General features: G+C 44.8%; 1 protein-coding gene across 13 annotated transcripts in view; it reads left to right on the top strand.

The window, feature by feature from the left end:
• CDH23 (cadherin related 23) overlaps positions 1–18,643 on the top strand; it is a 521,149-nt gene that overhangs the window by 340,715 nt on the left and 161,791 nt on the right. For all 13 annotated transcript variants that reach the window (XM_073353546.1, XM_073353545.1, XM_073353548.1 and 10 more), the window contains 4 exons: positions 8,734–8,806; positions 11,152–11,268; positions 13,435–13,547; positions 17,318–17,425. In XM_073353546.1, the coding sequence (XP_073209647.1) occupies positions 8,734–8,806; positions 11,152–11,268; positions 13,435–13,547; positions 17,318–17,425 (411 nt within the window). The remainder of the gene's footprint in view (positions 1–8,733; positions 8,807–11,151; positions 11,269–13,434; positions 13,548–17,317; positions 17,426–18,643) is intronic.

Below are 18,643 nucleotides of genomic sequence, written 5' to 3'. Positions count from 1 at the left end.
TCAGGTGTAGCTGCTTGGAGCTCAGTAGGATGGGGATCCAGGTGCAGCTGGCTCATTGGGGTGGTCCAGGTGCAGGGTGAGTGGGGCTTGTCGGGCGGGTTCGGATGCAAGGGAGGTGAGGCTCGGCAGGAATGTCTGAGCATGAGGGTGTCTGGATGCATGGGGGTTGGGCAGATAGGGGAGCAGCTCCCTGTACAGTGATCCCTCCCGTTGCAGCTGAGGAGCGATGGGTGCAGGAAGCGTGAGGGGTGGGAGAGTTTGCAGAGCTTCTTACATCTGGGGGAGAAATCTGGGGGTGGGTCTGAAATGGCCCCGGATGCCGTGCAGGGGAAGAGGAAGTCCTGTCCTCCCCAGGCCAGCTGGGACTAGCAGCTGAGCCTGGCGCAGAGCAGGAGCTACCAGCTGGGTCTTCCCCAGTCCCATCCCCTGCCCCAAAGTGATTTACCTCTGCCGGCTGCCCTGGGCACACAAAAAATACTGCTGGAAGGGTCACATGTGGCTTCCCTTTGCTTCCCCATCAGAAAGTCATTTTTCTGTGGGGAAGCAAAGAAATCTGCAGGGGACATATATTCTGCACGTGTGCAGTGGCACAGAATTCCTCCAGGAGTAAATACTGCTTTGCATTTACATAGCACCTTTCATCCAAGGATCTTAAAGGGCTTTACAAGCCCTGTGAGGTAGATAGGGACCATTCTGCTCATGCTTTAGATATGTGAAATAATACACAGAGAAGTTAAGTGACCTGCCAAAGCCAACGGACTATATAAGTGGCAGAACCAGAGTAACGCTCAGGAGTCCTGTTTTGCAGTTTCCGGTTGTAAACATCAGATGTTGCCTTTGCATCACAGAGGGAGATCACCCAGCACCTGTGGGTATATACGTAATATATCGTGTGCAACGATATGGTACATGTGTTGTATTTATATGTACAAACGTAAATATATATGCACGCACAAACACTCTTCTCTCCATTATTTTGAAATTCCCTCTTAATAGCAACCTAAAGAAATAGCATTCCTTTCCCTCTCAAATGAGGGGTGTTTTTAAAATAAAACCCACCTTACCCCACTCTGTGTGTTTCTAATTGAGAATTAGCTTTGTATGAGTATGGGCATCATCGGTGATGTTAACATATACATGCACATCTCAGGAATAATTTTTGTTCATAATCTTCTCTGCAGAGCTAGCTGAAGCAGCTCATAAACTGATTTTGGTGTGAGCCACAAGCAGAGTGAAAAAAATTCTTGCGGAGAGTTCCTTTACAAAAATAAAATTAGTAATTTAGGGCTGGATTTACAAAGTGTCTAAAGGAGTTAGGAATCCTGTTCATTGAAAGGTAGAGCACCTAACTCCCTTAGATGCTTTGCAAACCCAAGCCTTAGGGGCCTACAAGATATGGTCCAATACATTATAGTAGTTTTGAGGAGAGAGTTGAAATCTGGTGGCTAGATAAACTCAGACTGTCTCTAACATTTGTTATGTCTGAGCGACAGAGGGTGATTCAGTCGAGAGACATAGCTGCTCTCTGAGGTCTCATGGAAACAGTCAAACAGAAGTCAATCATCAGGACCCCATTCCCCTGTTCTCCTCTCCTTTCACTGTATGAAAGCCATTGGAAACTAGGCATGCAAATCTAATTGTAAAGGGCTTGAGCTTATAGCAGGGTGAGGAGCACAATAGGCAGCGGTAGTTAGGGGTGTAAGGATAATACTTAGCAGTTATAAAGTGCTTTCTGTCTTCACATAGCTGAACAATAAGAATTACTATGTATATTTTACAAAAAGAGAAACTAAACATTTACGTAAACTAGCCCAAGTCTACAGAAAGAGTCTGTGATCACTCAGGGTTAGACCATAGTTCCTGCTCGGAGTCTGTTCTCCGCCCACTAGATTCCTGGCATAGTCTCTATAGGTCATGTGTATTCAGAACCTGATAACGATTGCTCTGGGAATCTGACTCTTCTTCATGGAAACTGCTAGGTCTCCCCAAGGTGTTATCAGCTCATCATCCTGGATCTTACTGTAACTCTCTTAACTCATGCTGTGGGCACTTGGTGTTACACAGGAACAGAAGATGTAAGTTCAGCAGAGTGTAGTATAGATGGATTCACCTGATCTGGAATTGATATTGGTAATACCCCAGGAGCTGGACTAGTAAGAGTGATGTCATCCTTTTCTCCTTCTTATGCCAAGTAACCTGACAGGAAGCCTTGGGAGATTCCTCCACTGAGTTGCTTGCAAAGCAGTGGAACACGGGGATCAGAATGGGGTGAAGAGAGCAGATGCCTGACAGGAGAGTGACTTCATTCATTTCCATCTTTGCAAAGTTCAAGAGGATTAATAGAGGCTCTTTTCCTTTTTCTTCCCCCCATTATCCTCATTTTTAAAGAGCTAAAGGTTCCTGAAACCAAACAGCACAGAGTCTGACATGAATATCAAATGCACATTAGCACTTCCAGTGTCTGAAATTATCAGTCACTGAATCAGTCACAGTCAGTTGTTTATTTTTTCAAATGCTAGCTGTCCTGGCTGGATAAGGTTTGGGTTGCTGCATTGTACCAGATGCTTTCCTTTGCCTTCTGCACCCTGATACAGGTGTTCTTATCAGAGATGGTATGTGTGTGCTGATGGGGAAATTAGCTTATAAATGTTGCTCTGCAGGATTAGATCAGATTGTCCATTTGCAACATATTGTGATTTGACAAAGGCTCAAGGAAGGTATCAGCAATGGAGTCTGTTTACTTGATAACCCTTCAGTCTTATGATCTGATCTGATCTTGCTTGTAAGTGGCATCAGTGCACGGACCAGAAGATGGAAGAACTCATTGCTATAAGAATTGAGTGATTTCTTCTTCCCTTTTCCCCCTCCCCCCATCTCTTTTTATAATATTATGGGGGGAATAAGAGGGAGAAATAAGGGAATTTAGTAGTGGCTGAACACTTCCTCCCCTGGCTGTTCTATGGACAGTGTAATCACATCTGTCTAAAGACCACACTTGAAAAGGTCATCTCCTTCTGGCTGATTTTGTACATTGGTGATTTTTAAGTAGCTGTCACTTTCTCCACTTGCAACCAAAGGGATTTTCTCTCAACTGAAAAAAAGAAAAAAAAGAAAAAAAAAGATGATGATGATGATGATGAAGTGGCTCACAATGGCACTTAAAGCTAAAAAAGACAGAACAAGAGAGTGACTGAGAGTGTGGAGGGAGGTGATTTTTTTTCATCCTTTGCTTGTTGGTTTTTAATAAAGAAGTCAAACTCGCTTTGTAGATTTCCCATTAGGGGACAATAAGCTTTTGTAGAGGGAGCCGCTGAATTAGAACTAATAGCAAGTATGATGCCAGGATCCCAGGAAATATCACCACTAATAAGTTTCTGCCTAGCTTTCCGTCACTGACATTCTAGACGCTATTTTGCGCAGTGAGCCAGTAACTGTAACTATATAGAAGTATATAATAAAAGAGGTGCTGGTGATTGACAAAGTCTCCCCTTAAGAGAGGATGCTAGCACTGGCTGTTTGCTTTGAAACAAACAGTTTGCTTTAGAGCCTTTGGCGAGGGAGGTGGAGTGGTGGGGAAACATTTTAAATCAGTTTCTCTGAAGCCAATGAGTCAAATATAATGAGCCTGGGAGCATGGTTGGTGGTGGGCAGAAAGTGAGGCTCTTACTCCTCCGTTTGGGTGAATCAATTCTCTTGAAGGAGCTTAGGTGTTGCCATACTGCTCAAACCAGTGGCTATCTAGGCCAGTATCCTGTCTCCAACAGTGGCCAGCACTAGACGATTTGGGGAAAAGTGGAAAAAAAACCTAGTAGTGAAAAATGACAGAATAAGTTTTCCCAGAGTTGGTGGGAATTTATTCCATAATCTCTCATTTATTCACTTGTTTTCACCATCCTCAGACATCCTCCCGCCACCTCACAATATGCAAGTTTGTTCCTGAGTTCCCATAATTAAACACTAAATACAACACTAATAAGTTTGATACGGTTTCCCAATAGCCATGCCCGCCAAGAATGAGAGTATAGATCAGAGATACAAAGTGGAGGGGATTTCCACATTTAGGTTCATACGCTGTGTGGAGGATAATGTGCAAAACTGAGCATCACAGAAGTGATGCAAAGGCTGATTAAAGATCACCTGTTGCCAGCAAAGCAGAGCATGGCAATTTAATTAGAGTGTGATGAGCATCACTGGCATGTGAAATGGCCTCAAATATCAAGTTCAATGGCAAAAGCATCAGTCAAGGCTACAGGGCTATCAGAGGCCTCTGGAAGCTCATCCTTGACATAGGGACTCAAGCAAATGGGGTATTTTATTTTCTGGCAGTTTCCATCTTTAACTCCTTTCTGTTGTTGGGTTTGGTCAGTTTAACATTATATGAATGGCATTTAAAACACCTTTAAGCTGATCCTTCCATTTTTAGGAATATTTTAAACCAAGTGTTAATTTAGTTCACCAGGACAGCAGTAGTCTCTGTCTCCCAGCAGAGACAAGCTTAAAAGGACACCATCAACAAGAAAATCATATTTTTTGTATCTACTAGTAGAGATAGGCTCGCTTAACATTATCATAGGTGAACATGGTGGTGGCAATCGTCTGTCTTGAAAGACTATGGTGTAAGCGCAAAAGCTGTTCACTTACTGTATGTCATGCTGCAGCATCACAAGTGGCTAAAAAGTCCAGTTCTCATGTGACAGTCCTTGCCACTAGTAGTGTAGGCATATGGTGCAGGGTCAGGGATGAAACTAGTGGACTATTAGCACTTGGGGCCTGCTGTTCTTCCCTCTTCTCTCTCTCTGCTTTTCTTTCTCTCAGCCACCTCTCTTCAGCCTCTTTTGGAGGGCTGCACTGCACCAGGGAGTCAATGTAGCCTGTTACTAGCTGCTTCTTCCCAGCTTGTGGTGTTGATGTTGACAGTTTTCAAGTCCCTTTTGCAAACATCCTTGAACCTGAACCAAGGTCGTACCAGTGGCCATGGAGCATCTGCAGGTTCTCTGTACAGAAGATCCTTCATACATCTGATGCAGATGACTGAGCCAACGGAGACATCTGTGTTTGAGCATAGATTAAATTGGACAATTTTGCTTTCTCAAATGCTTCAGTGTCGGGAACTCTGGTTTCCCACTTGAAGTTTAGAGTACAACAAAAACAGCAGGTGTTGAAGGTGTTTAGCCTTCCATCATGCCTGCTGTACGGGGTCCAGATCTTGCCACCATATAGCAACATGCTGAAAACATACACCTGGTAGCCCAGTATCTTGGTGTTCAGTGTTAGTTTCCTGTTATTCCACACATTCTTGGCCAGTTGGCCAAATGCAGTAGCTGCTTTTCAGATGTGAGAATCAGTTGAAGAAAGTGAGCAAAAAACCTGTTTTTTTGAGTTTATTTATTAGGTATATTTGCTAGCACTTTGTGTGAAGTAAGCTTCACTGCTTCTCCTGCAGAGTCAGCTAGTTGGGTTCTCTCTTGCTTAATGCCCCTCCCCATCTCATAACCACCAAGAAATGAGCAGAAATTCCTTTATGAAAATGTTTATAGGGATTTTGTGTTTAATTTGGTTCCATTATGTATAGGGGGCTCACTGAGAAATGGAAATCTTTTAAAATTAGTCAGTTTAAAGCTGTCAGTAGACTGTGCTGGCTGCCTCTTACTGCATCTGGCAAAGTCATCGCTTGTGAATCATGAACCCAATTCACCGTTGTCCAGTGGCCCCTTTATGGTGGCTGAGATGGCTCTAACTTGCAACTGCCATCGAACCACTCCCTGGTTGGACCCAGAATAAGGGAATCACAAAGGCTGTAAAAGAACAGGAGGACTTGTGGCACCTTAAAGATTAACAACTTTATTTGAGCATAAGCTTTCGTGGGCTACAGCCCCCTTCATCAGATGCATAGAATGGAACATGTAGTAAGAAGCTACATATATACGTACAGAGAACATGAAAAGGTGGAAATTGCCATACCGACTCTAAGAGGCTAGTTAATTAAGATGAGCTATTATCAGCAGGAGAAATAAAACAAACTTTTGTAGTGATAATCAAGGTGGTCCATTTCAGACAGTTGACAAGAAGGTGTGAGGATACTTAACATGGGGAAATAGATTCAATTTTTGTAATGACCCAGCCACTCCCAGTCTCTATTCAAGCCCAAGTTAATGGTATCTAGTTTGCAAATTAATTCCAGTTCAGCAATTTCTTGTTGGAGTCTGTTTTTGAAGCTTTTCTGTTGCAAAATTGCCACCTTTAAGTCTGTTACTGAGTGGCCAGAGAGGTTGAAGTGTTCTCCTACCGGTTTTTTAATGTTATGATTCCTGATGTCAGATTTGTGTCCATTTATTTTTTTGGTTAGAGACTGTCTGGTCTGGCCAATGTACAGGGCAGAGAGGCATTGCTGGCACATGATGGCATATATCACATTGGTAGATGTGCAGGTGAATGAGCCTCTGATGGTGTGGCTGATGTGATTAGGCCCTATGATGGTGTCCCTTGAATAGATATGTGGACAGAGTTGGCATCTGGCTTTGTTGCAAGAATAGGTTCCTGGGTTAGTGTTTTTGTTCTGTGGTGTGTGGTTGCTGGTGAGTATTTGCTTCAGGTTGGGGGTCTGTCTGTAATCGAGGACTGGCTTGCCTCCCAAAGCTGTATAAAGTCACCTCCCCTCATCCCCTCTGCTGTAGGCCCTGCACTGAGCAGAGCTCATGCGCATCAGTATCGGATCTCGTCTACGCTGGAAGCCCTACATCCGCACAGCTGCAGCCTCACAGCAGAATTCTTCTGTCAACAGGGCACAGTCCACAATGGGGGTTAGGTCAGCTTAACTGTGTCACTCAGCGGCATGCATATTTCAGGTGGAGGGAAAGGTGATTTAATTTAAATACATTGCAAAATGTATACAGGATTGAATGACACAACTATACATTGCAAGAAATATTGGTAGTTATTAAATGTGTATTGCTCACATCCATTTTATTTCAAAAAGACATCATCAGGATGGGCACCTTAGATACCGGGACTTCCGGGATCATGTGTCATTGGCCAGTGTGATCCTGAATGATAAAATCTCTGTGTGCAGCTCTGAGGAAGAAGAGGGAGGAGGAGATGTTGCTTGTATTTGGTTTTGGCTCTTGTAATGTTTTGCTTCCTTCTAAAACTCTGTGCTGGAGGAGGAGGAGATGCTCACAAGACATTCTCTGATGAATACCAGAAAGAAAGCAGTTTATAGTACCAGACTTAATTAACTGAAAATGTTTAAATCAGAGAAGGAATCATCTCCTTGGGATTCTGTACATCAGTTTCCCACTCCATCCCTCCCAGAAACTGTAAGCTCGATCAGTTGCAAAACAAGAGAGAGAATCCACCACTTTTCTAGAATTATAGTGGCTCTGCAGAGGCAGATAATTAATAGACATTCCTGTTAACATCTTTACTGGTACTTGTGCACATGCAGAGAAGCTAATGAAAGGAAGCCACTATGGCTTCTGCTCCATTTGAAATGTCTATAGATGAAGGATGTGAGTGATGGAGGCACAGGAGCTGGCTTTCTCATTTCCCTGGGAGTGCTCGATCCCTGCTCTGCCCCAGGCCCCACCTCCACTCAACCTCCCCGCAAGGTCCCGCCTCTTCCTGCCCTCGCCCCATGTCTTCCCACCCTGTTCTGCCCCCTCCCCGAGCATGCCCTGCCCTCACTCGTCCCCTCCCCCCGTGCCTCCTGCACACTGCTGAACAGCTGAGCCACAGGAGGCACTGGGAGGGAGAGGAGGAGCTGATCACGGGGCCCACCAATGGGTGCTCAGCAACCACTATTTTGTTCCCATGGATGTTCAAGTCCCCAAACACCCATGGAGTCAGTGCCTATGGGTGGAGGGAATTGGTGTTTATCAGATGTGTTTATTTTAAAAAATGAGTAGGGAAAGACACTTTTGGCCACTTTGAACCACTGCGTCAGAGTGGCCAGATCAGGCCAAAGTGGCAAGCAGAAATTCCCTTCAGGGGAGGTAAGCTGTCTGCAGGCATAAAGCTGGGAAAGCTGGCTCCTTTGCCAGCTGTGCACTCCCTACTCATAATGCGAAGAACCTGGAGAGGGAAGGAGCATTGATGGAGCTATGTTTTGCCATGTCGATGCTTTCTGTTTGACTGGCATACAGTCCCAAACAAAACAGAATCAGGGTGCCGTAAGTGGCTCCCTTATGCCTGCCCGCTCCTTTTGTGCTGACCACAATTTGGAAACAGAGAGGAGGTGAGCCCTTTGTTTTCAAGCTTTCAAGAGAGTAGTACAGAAAATGGAGTAGAAAAGAAATGTACAAAATAAGGTGCCTTTCCTTTCCCAGTGTTTGCATGACCCCTAGACAGTGTTAGCAGGTAATAATGCCTACCCTTTACATAGCGCACTCATCTCCAAACAACTTTCCTATTGTAGCTAATTAACCTTCACAACACCCCCAGGGAGAGAGATGTTATTATCCCCATCCTATGGATTAAAAAAACTAAGGCACTGAAAGACAAAGTATCATAACTTGACCAGAGTTGCAGTGGAAGTCTGCGAACAGATCTTCCCGGTTGTAGACTTGTGCCTTAACCACAAGACAATCCTCCCCTTTTTGTACTGTTCTCGTCCAAATGGGGCAGCAAGTCAATAGGAGGTAGACATTTCCATGTCTTATCATACCAGAGTTTTGTCATTATTCTGTTGTCTTTTTCCAAGTCAGTGTCTTCCAACATCTCTTATTTTTTCTTTAGGATGAAAATGATAATCCACCCACGTTCAGCCGGCCATCCTATGTCATTACTGTCATGGAGGACATCATGGCAGGTATGGAAAAGTGTGCTCCCACTCTCTTTATGTAGCTTCCCATTTGTGGTGTCTGTCTTGTAATATTTTATATGGCCGCCTACTCAGCCAATAGGGATGTGGCACTAGATTCCAAAAGAGCCCAACTACCTGGCAGAGGGTGTCAGCATCCGAAGAGAAGCAAGTCTGCACAGAGAGAGAATTAACTGCCTAATGCCCAGACCTCCTGATTTTAATACATACATAATGCATTGTACACACATGAGATGTGCACAGTCATGCACATTGCCTCTCTCCACACATACCATTGTAGCAGCTTAACCCGCTTGGGTGTTTTAGCATCAGACAGGGATGGGGGGAGTTGAAGGAAGGGCATTCTGAGAAAAAGCCATTGGTTCTGGGTCTTGTTTCCCCTGCTGATTCAACAGATTCAAACTGTTAGGCCTTCCACTGAGCCATGAAGAGTATCTTTTTGCTCTGGCATTTGCCTAGTGGGTGAGATTTGGGATGGCGTATAGCTCAATGATGGATGACACTTATGAGCACATTACCAAGTGTATATGTGACAGCCTCCATCTCAGCCAGCACTGGGGATTGAACCAGTGAGCTCTAGAGCTGAAAGCTTGCGTCTCAACAGCTTGAGCTAAAGAGCCGGCCTCTGCAGCTGGAACTGTAATGCTCACATCCTCTGGACCAGGCACAATGGGGGAGACACAACACATGCTGACCAGTGGGTTACATATATTTGTTAACGTTGTTCGCCATCCAGAGTTTGTGTGATGGTCCCTTTTTTAAGTTGAAAATTAAAATACATCCCTTGCATATAACTCAGACAAAACTATTGCAAATCCCACCCTGTGCGTGTCTAAAGCGCTCTGTGGTGGTGGTGTTATTTATTATTTGTTTTGCTGTAGTGTCTAGGAGCCCTAGATTAGGAGTCATGGACCAGGGCTCCCCATTGTGCTAGCACTGTTCAAAGACAGTCCCTGTTGGCCTAACTCTGCTCCCACTGGAGTCAATGGTAAAACTCCCATAGAGTTCACTGGAAGCAGATATAGGCAACTCTGAATGCTTTTGAAATCCCACTCGCAAATAGATTATGTACTTACATCCATACAGGGTTCAATGAAGGTGCCTATAGGTAGAGTGGCATAAGGGTTGGGAGAGGAGCTGTGCTATCCAAGCAGTGCTAATTGATGGCATTCTGCCTGCCTAGGGCAGAATCTGTGATCATACCTCCAGGAACACTGGTAGGGGGGCACATGTTTACTGACCTACATTGCTGCATTGTTGGAAAAAAGCATTGCTTGTATTTCTCCCAGTGCCTTCCCAGGCTGGCCAATGCATGGGTAGGGGCAGTCTATCCACACATGTTTCCTCTTGGATGCTCAGCCATGCTAGTGGGCCTCCATCCTTATAACTGGTGAATATTGAATGCAGAATTATTGCTCCCGCCTGCATGGTAGCATGAGGCCTGACAAACTCCCAAAGCACCTGTGCTTGGTACAATCCTAATTTTCCACACTGTGTGTCCGTGCGTACTGTACCCAGGGGGTAACAGGGCTTCTGCTCTCACCAGGCAGTTGCATTAGGAAGCAGCATCACCCTGTTCGTAGCTCTGCTGGTAAATATCAAGTAAAACATGTACGTGATTTGTGCTTCTATGGTGAAAACCGGAAGAGCTAGAGTAAACCTGTAAAAGGCAAAAATGACTTTCTATCCAATTAGAGCTCAAGCTACCCCACTCTCCACCTTCCCATACAGTTCACACCCTTGTCTTACTGAGAAAGAAACTTGTGAAAGAAACAGCCTCCCAGCTTCCTCCTAGCTATGCAGCCAAAGGTCCTCACCGTGGCACTTAAATTCCTTCAACATTAAATACCTTTTTGTTAACGAGTTTATCCTTGTCAGCTTTCCTGGGGCATGTAAGTAGCAAACCCGTCGTGAACTGCTCGCTGGTCATGACCAAGCTGGTGGTAGCAGCGATCACACATCCGGCCAGAGCTGGCTCATGCAGCCTCGCTCCCCTGGATTAACATTAAAATGCCACTAACATGGCACTTAAAATCCCTGAGGGCCTGTGTACTTTCTTTAAGAGTTGCCAAGTGATTGTCTCTCACTTTGGGATTCCTGGACATAGTGACAAGTTTGAATTGGGTATTAGAGCTGCTGCTAATACAGCAGTCAGTTTGGAGGGATGGACCAGTTAGCAGGATAGAAAACCATAGACCTATTGAAAGAACAGCTGGGGATAGATATGAAAGTGCTTCCTGGTTTGGGGGTGCTGTGCTTTCTGACCCAGCCTTTGTCCATCAGTTTGCTAACAAATATGCATCTTTGATTCCTCGTTTCTGGTGTTTTCCAAGGAGCCACAGTGCTATTTTTAAATGCCACTGATTTGGACCGGTCCAGAGAATATGGTCAAGAGTCAATTATCTACTCCCTGGAAGGTTCCTCTCACTTCCGGATCAACGCTCGCTCAGGTGAGCTTGCCCATGTGATCTTTCTCTTTCCCCTCACCTCTCTTCCTCCTTCCAGCATCTTTCATATTCTCTCCTTTTCTACCTCTCTCACATCTTTCTTTCTTCCTTCCAGCCATCCTTTTATTCTTGTCATTTTCCTCCCTCCATTCCTCCCCCTCTCCACGATCTTCTCATGTTCCCCACTGTGTTTATTGTAGGAGGAACTCGGCCTAAGGGAGTATAAAGTGCCCCTGGTCCCAGGACTTCAGGCACAATTACTCATCCTGCCACTATAGTACAGGGTTCCCAAATCCACAGCCATTTTCAAGAAGGAAGTGGGAGGTGACTAGCAAACAAAGGGCCCTGGTCCAAGGGGAACTCTAATCAACATTCTACTCTGTTATCCAGTCTAGGAGAAGGGAAAGGGGGTTATTTCCCAGGGCTGCTTTGGGATTAGTGTAGATGGCATAACTGGCCATGATTATGAAGAAGCTCACATCACATTGTTCTAAGCTGTTGCTGACCTAGCAATGCTGGGAGGAAGCTCTCTGGAAAAATCTGAGTATCCAGTGCAACCCAAGAACTCCTTTCACTCACAGCCTCACTGCAAATCAAGGTACATTGTAGCATATATTGGTACATAAGGGCATTTAAGAAACGGTGGAAAAGAAAGATACTGCAGAACTGTGTCTGACTGCTCAGTGCCTTCGAGGTGTATGCACTTTCTAGAGATGTTCCTGATTCAAATGAGCTGAACCTGCTCTGTAAAGGTGCACTTAATTAGATGCAATTTTGTGGACAGGCAGAATGATCCATCATTGCGACACATTCATATTTAAAACTTTTTTACTGATTAATTTTTTCAGCCCGTGAATTAATTGATGCCACAAAACTTTGGAAGCAAATATATTTTAAGAAGACCTTTTAACTTTTTAAATTTCTCTCATCTAGATTAATATTCCCTCTCCTCCTGCTTCCTTCTATTGCTGCTCTGGACAGCCCCTCACATAAAATCTCCTCCATAGTGGAGCACAGTCCTCCGTGCTGAGCTCCTTTCAACAACTGGAATGCGGAGTAGAGGGAGAAGAAGAGGTGATGGGCAGGAAGGTAACTTGGCATTGAAAGGCGATTACAGATGGTTGAAGAGATAACAGAAATAATGTCATTGTGATCTGACACAGCGTGGAAAATGCTGTCCAAATCAAACGAAGGCTTGGCTCCTTCCCGTGAGCTGCTATTACCTTGGTAATATCAGCTGTCAGATTCCTGTGTTATTTTTTCTACATGTTCGTTAAGAGACAGTGATGTCCTCACAAGGCTGTGAAGTCACTGAGCTCAAGCCAGGTAACATTACAGTGATGTCACAGATTACCTGTCATCTAGGTGAATATATCTGAACTTTGAGAGCAACAAAGCAGAGCCTGAATTCGTCCAGATTGTTTCCAGACTTTGCTGAAGCTGTTTCACGAGCTTTGCACAGCCTGAGTCTGCAATCGCAGCAAAAAGACGGACAAGTGCGTTGCAGAGTGGATCTGTTTGTACGAGTGTTCCACCACAGAACACGCTACTACACAACCACATCACTGACCTGGTCCTCACCGTGGCTGTTTCAAGGGGATCGTTAGTGTCACCATGACACATTGTCCCTAGGTCATGGCTGGAATCTCAAGTTCCAATAGCTAATTACAAATATAGACAGGTCACTCATCTGGTGTCACTGAAGTGACCGAGTACTCTAATGCCCTCACACAAAACTTAAAACATGGCCTTTACTAGGAATACTTAAACGTATCGAGAGTGGGAGGATACCAGTCCTCTTAAGTACCCTTACCTTACCGGGGGAAGGGATGGAGTGGACCCCTCTGAGGATTTACAAAGATTGCCCTAGAAAATTATAGGTGTCTGTTTTAAACAGAATCATGGAATTGACATTGCTTCTCTTTCACTGTCCTTGTCTCTCAGCTCTCTGCGTATGCTCATTTGTGGAAGAAACTGATCATGTTTCCAAATGGGAACTTTTCACCCCTTCACAATGATCTCTCTCTCTTTTTTACTCATATATTCAGGCTTGTGTACACTTTTGTTCTTTAGTATTTCCAAATGCTCATGCCACTCTCTTTATCCCATCTGGGCAAGTGCCCAGGAATCACTTTTATCCTATGTCTCTCCCATTTCCCCTTTCTGCAGGTGAAATCACCACAACCTCTTTGCTGGACCGGGAGGCCAAATCAGAGTACATACTCATTGTCCGGGCCGTGGATGGTGGCGTGGGTCACAACCAGAAAACAGGCATTGCCACTGTGAGTTCAAATGCTTTTGTCTCAGCAAAACTGCTCCTTGCTCTGATAGTACAAGAGATGTAATGAGCAGCCGGTACTAATATAAGGATGACAGTCCTTCTTGAATCTGTTCTTCCACTTGCGAGTCGCTGGAAGTGTCTTTGCAGTGCTAAAGGGGAGAGCTCTCTGAGGTAGTTCTTGCTGGTGCTGGGTACAGTACCCCCTTGATAGCTTGATGTTTCCTGTTGAATCTAGGGCAGGCAGGTTACAGTCCTGCTGAGTCTGAGTGGCTGGCATGTCTGCTGCTGTGTCCTCTTTGAGGCTACATGGGAGAGGACCAGTCTCCTAATAAATTCATTAAAAGGCAAAGACAGTTTCTGGAATGGAATACCTTAACCTATTTCCTAAAAGTATCTGTAATTAGAGAACCTGAAAACTTGGTGGGAAGTTGGTGTCTGATTAAAGTTTGACTATTGCATTTAGCTGGAATATGCACCCAGGATTCACCAGCCACAGCACCACCTTTTGAATAGGAAAGAAGAGCCCAAAACCCAGTGCTCCTGGGATCTTCATAGGACATACATGCCTGGGGTTCCCTAACAAACCATGCTAGTGCCCTTTAAATAGCAAACATTGCCTGTGGTAACCCTAGAGAATGAACGTGTTGGGATTCACACCAGCTGACCAGCAGCTACTGCCCCACCTTTACACGCCCCCCGAAATCCACACAGTGAATGTATGCACATCCCGGAATAAGTTGACATGCCACTCCAGTGTCTTGAAATAGAACAGCACCTGGGAGAAAGGGAACAGTTTAGCTGTGGGTTAATATCCCAAGGGAAGCAGTGTAAGCTTGGGGCCTTAAAATGGGACTGGAAAGCACATGAAAGAGAGAGAATGTGCTGTAGGGAACAATCCTGCATCTGCCTCTAGGTAATGGAGCAATTGATCTGCTAGGTCTTTTCTTTCTCAGATGTTATGAAACAGCCCTAAAGAGCCTATGCTTGTGATTCAGCATACCCTCAGCAGGCCCCATGTGCAAATCCTCCGGGATATCCATTGGGAATACACATCTGAGCTTCACCTAACAAACCTCTTCTGTGCCTTAAATAGAAAACAGTGCCTGGGATAGCCCTGGAGACCACAAACTTGAGATTCTCCTGACCTACCACTGGATGGCACCCGTATTCCACCTGTGTGTGGCTGAACAAATGTGCATCTCTCTGAATTGCGTGATCTGACCCTTTTGAGCTAAATAGACACATGCACGGTTTGCTTTGGTTTGTTTTAGGAGAATATTTGCTCATCTTAAAATCCTGATCTTGACTTAGCATCTCTTTGAGCTTTGGAGTGATATTGTAGAAGCAACCAGCAGCTGGGGACAGCTGTCTGAGCCCCGAATGCTGGGACAGGCATGATAGGGTTCCTGCATCCCCACTGTGTATTCTCTTGCACATGAATGATAATAGAGAGAGCTTGTAAGAGCTGGTTAAAACTCTTAAAGCTGTTACAGTCAACAGCTGGTTTACAGTCAGTGTATATGTATGTATGTTTGCTTTCTGGTGTGCGTGAGGACTAAAAGAGTGGGATTTGGCACTAAGGAAAAATGTACTGGAAATGTTAGGAGGGTTTGTGTTTTAAAAGAAAGGTGCCCCATGAACCAGGGCTTGAAATTCAATAGAAGTGGTTACCTGACAGTGTTTTGCTCTGTGCCTGCCCAGTTAGCCTAGTCACCCTCCCAAAGCTAAACTACACTTTGATTCAGGTTTCCTCAGCAGCAACCTTCTGCCATCACCTCCATCCCTCACAGATTAGCAGAAACATGGGACCTTTCCACACAGCCCCAAGGTGAAGCTGGAAGCAGAACCGTGCACATAAATGTATAGATGTACTTTCACTAACCCAAGCGCTGGGCAGGCCTTTTCTTGTTGTCCCTCCTCCCCTTTTATTTATTCTTCCCCTCTGAGACTTTTTATTTTGATCGCTCTTGACTTGGCCTGGATTTAAACCGGAGAGCTAGCGTGTGAAAGGCTCTGCATCCCACCGCCAAATCCCATGAGCCATCCGGACCCTGTGGACCCACCCCCAGCCACCTCCTTTTCTTACATTGGAAAAAAAAGTTAACACTTCAGCGAGCCATTCTCTTCCTGCTTTGTATTCTGTACCCTTTTCTGCTTCTCTGTTGCTCCCTGCTCTGCACCCACCATCCATGTTCTCTTACCCCTTGCCTATCCCTCGCTCATTCCCTTCTTGCTTCTTTCACTTAATGGTCTTGTTCTTTGCTTTTTCCTCCCTTTCCTAACATTCTTCCCCTGTGATCCCTACATCCCGCCACAATGACTGAGTTAGGTGCCTTACTGGGAAGAGAACTTTCAGAAATACAGTAAAATGCCCTGTTCAATAAGCAGCAGCCCCAGGCCGCTAAATTAATGGGAATTTCAAACTCTGTAAATAATTTATCAGGGTAGTGAGAGATCAAGGAAATTGCTCAGACTGCATCTTGTAGTGTCTCTGATTAGAGTTTATGAGGGAAGCAGCTGCTCTCAGCCCTGCCAAAACTTTTTCAAATGGAGAATGGCTAACTTTGCTACAATAGGGCAGTTGTAATGAACAATGGCACCCCAGCTACAGCCCTTACCAGCATTGGCTATCTTGCATTGCACTGCCTGCCATGGGAAATCAGGCAGCTCCCCTTGGCCTCCCTCAAACTGCAACATCTGGAGGTCCAGTTTCGGTTTACATCCTGTTGGCCTTACTTGTGGAATTAGTGCCATTGACTTACTGGGGCCGTTCATGTAAGGTGACCAGGATTTGTTTGGTTCTGGGCCATAGCAGGGAGTATGTGGACCAGAGCCCAGGAAAGGTGAGAGTTTGGGGAAGAATGTAAAAAATGTCCTGCAAATATTTGTTTGCATGTTCAAACAAATTCCCTTTCTCTGTGCCTTCAGTGTCCATTTTCCATGAGTCTGCTTGTGTGTGGTTCTTAGCCCAACGATCACAAGAACCCTCCCTTTATGACTAGGCATTAGGAATTCTGCAGTTTTCTTCTGTTGTAACATGGGGTCCCAGTATGGAAAATGCCCAAACCACTGTCCAACTCAGCGAGTTCACAGATAGGAATGTTTGTGGAAACAGCAACTTTTAAGGGAATGTAGAAGAATATTCATGTAAAACTCACTCTGAATTCATCAGTGCAAGGATTCACTCTAAACCTGAATCAAAGTGTTATGCTTGTCCAGTCAAGGAAAGGAAACCGCGCCATTCGACCTATATATCCATACAAAACGAACCAACTTTCTTCGGATTTCAGATATGGAACATGCCACCCAACATACAGACCGAGACTATTCAGCAAATAAGTTCAAATGAAAACATCAGAGATTGGCCGAATTGGTCAAATTTCTGTACTTGTTGTGACTGTTTCACTTGGCTCTAGACAGCAGTGTTTATGGAGAAGCTCTCATGGCACTCAGCACAGTGCTCCTGAAACGGTGCATGGTGAGAAGCACCTTCTCGTCTGGTAGAGACAATGAATTGGCTTTAAGAAGAAATCCTTTTAATTACACTCATCATTTCGGAGCTACCCACAGGGACAGCCGTCTTGCTAAAATGACCTCATTTGTGACACTGGCTCAGAGGGAAAGGTGAAGGGACCAGGGTCAGACATTGTAAGCCCAACCCTATCTGACATGAATATGCAGAAGCACTGAGGTAGATTTGCAGCTACTCTAGAGTCATACCGTGCTGCTTACTGGATAGGAGAGTCCATATTCACACTTATCATTTTGCAGGTGAACATCACTTTGCTGGACATTAACGATAACTATCCCATGTGGAAGGATGATCCGTACTTCATTAACCTGGTGGAAATGACCCCCCCAGACTCCGATGTCACAACGGTATGTGCCATGACAGCCAACAGAATGCACCCTCTGAATCCAGAAGCACAAAGAAACTAGTTTTAATCTTTGTGCTGTCTGGACTGACTTTTAGCATATGTACTATTGAAGGGCTGATGCCTTTAACTGGAGACAAAGATCTGTGCATGCTTCTGCCTCACAGAGCTGCCAGGGTACCTCAGTCCTGCTATACCAGCCCTGAGCCCTGCAGCACCATTGTGTATATATATCTCTCCATCCTGACCTGCCATCTCCGGTCCCCTCCATCATGCCAGCCCTGGCACTCTCCCAGGCAGGATTTGGCACACTGTGCCAAATTCATTTTCGCCACATTCACTGTGTTTGGCACAATGCAGAGAATAGGTATTCTAAGAAGTCTGTTCCTTTAATCCAGTGGTGTTCACATGGCCAGAAAGTGGGATACAGGAAGGAAATCCTGGTGCTTAAAGTCATGGAGTTAACAGGCCTTTGTTGAAAGGAAAACTGCACATTGATTGTAAAAATGCAATAACCACATCATCTGGTTGGATAAATCACCAATAAGGTTAAATTGTTATTAACCATAATAAATGAAACAGCCACCATCTTGCACGTCTGCTGAGAAAGTTTGTACTGCTGTTTAGCAAATGAATACAGGAACAAGGCTAGAGGCTTTCCTGGCTGATTAAAGCCAAAATCTGCTGCCTATTAAAGGATTTTCTTGTTTAATTTAACAATGGTTTAAATGTCTCCACAATGTTTTGTAGCATTTTCTAATAAATATCATTATTGACCTTAAAACAGAAGTCCCCAGCCATTTCACTCATTTATCTACTAAATAGCAGTTGCTTTGTCTCAAGCTACTTGACGTCACTGGGACTCCATGTGGGCGAGAGGGTCTGCGTGAGTAGATTCCACTGCAGAAGAGGGGACTCTATCAGCTGATTGGCTTTCTTGCTGGAAAGTGCCAGTGAAATGGCAGCTCCCATTCAGGGACCCCAGCGCGGTTTAAAATTATGAAGATCTCAGCACCATGGCAGATACTTCTCATTTTAAAAAAATGAAAATTGAAAAGTGGGTCCTTAGCTGGTGTAAATCAGTGTAACTCCACTGCCCTAGGTGGATTTGTCCATTTGCACTAGCTGAGGATATAGCCTGGAGTTATCCCATGTACCTGCTTCCTCTAGTAAATATTAATTTAGCAATCTAAAGCCCTGATTTTGCCAAGACTTATACATG

Source organism: Lepidochelys kempii, chromosome 7, assembly GCF_965140265.1.
Source record: "Lepidochelys kempii isolate rLepKem1 chromosome 7, rLepKem1.hap2, whole genome shotgun sequence".
Classification (NCBI taxonomy): Eukaryota; Metazoa; Chordata; order Testudines; family Cheloniidae; genus Lepidochelys; species Lepidochelys kempii.
This window is presented reverse-complemented; position numbering and strand designations above follow the sequence as displayed.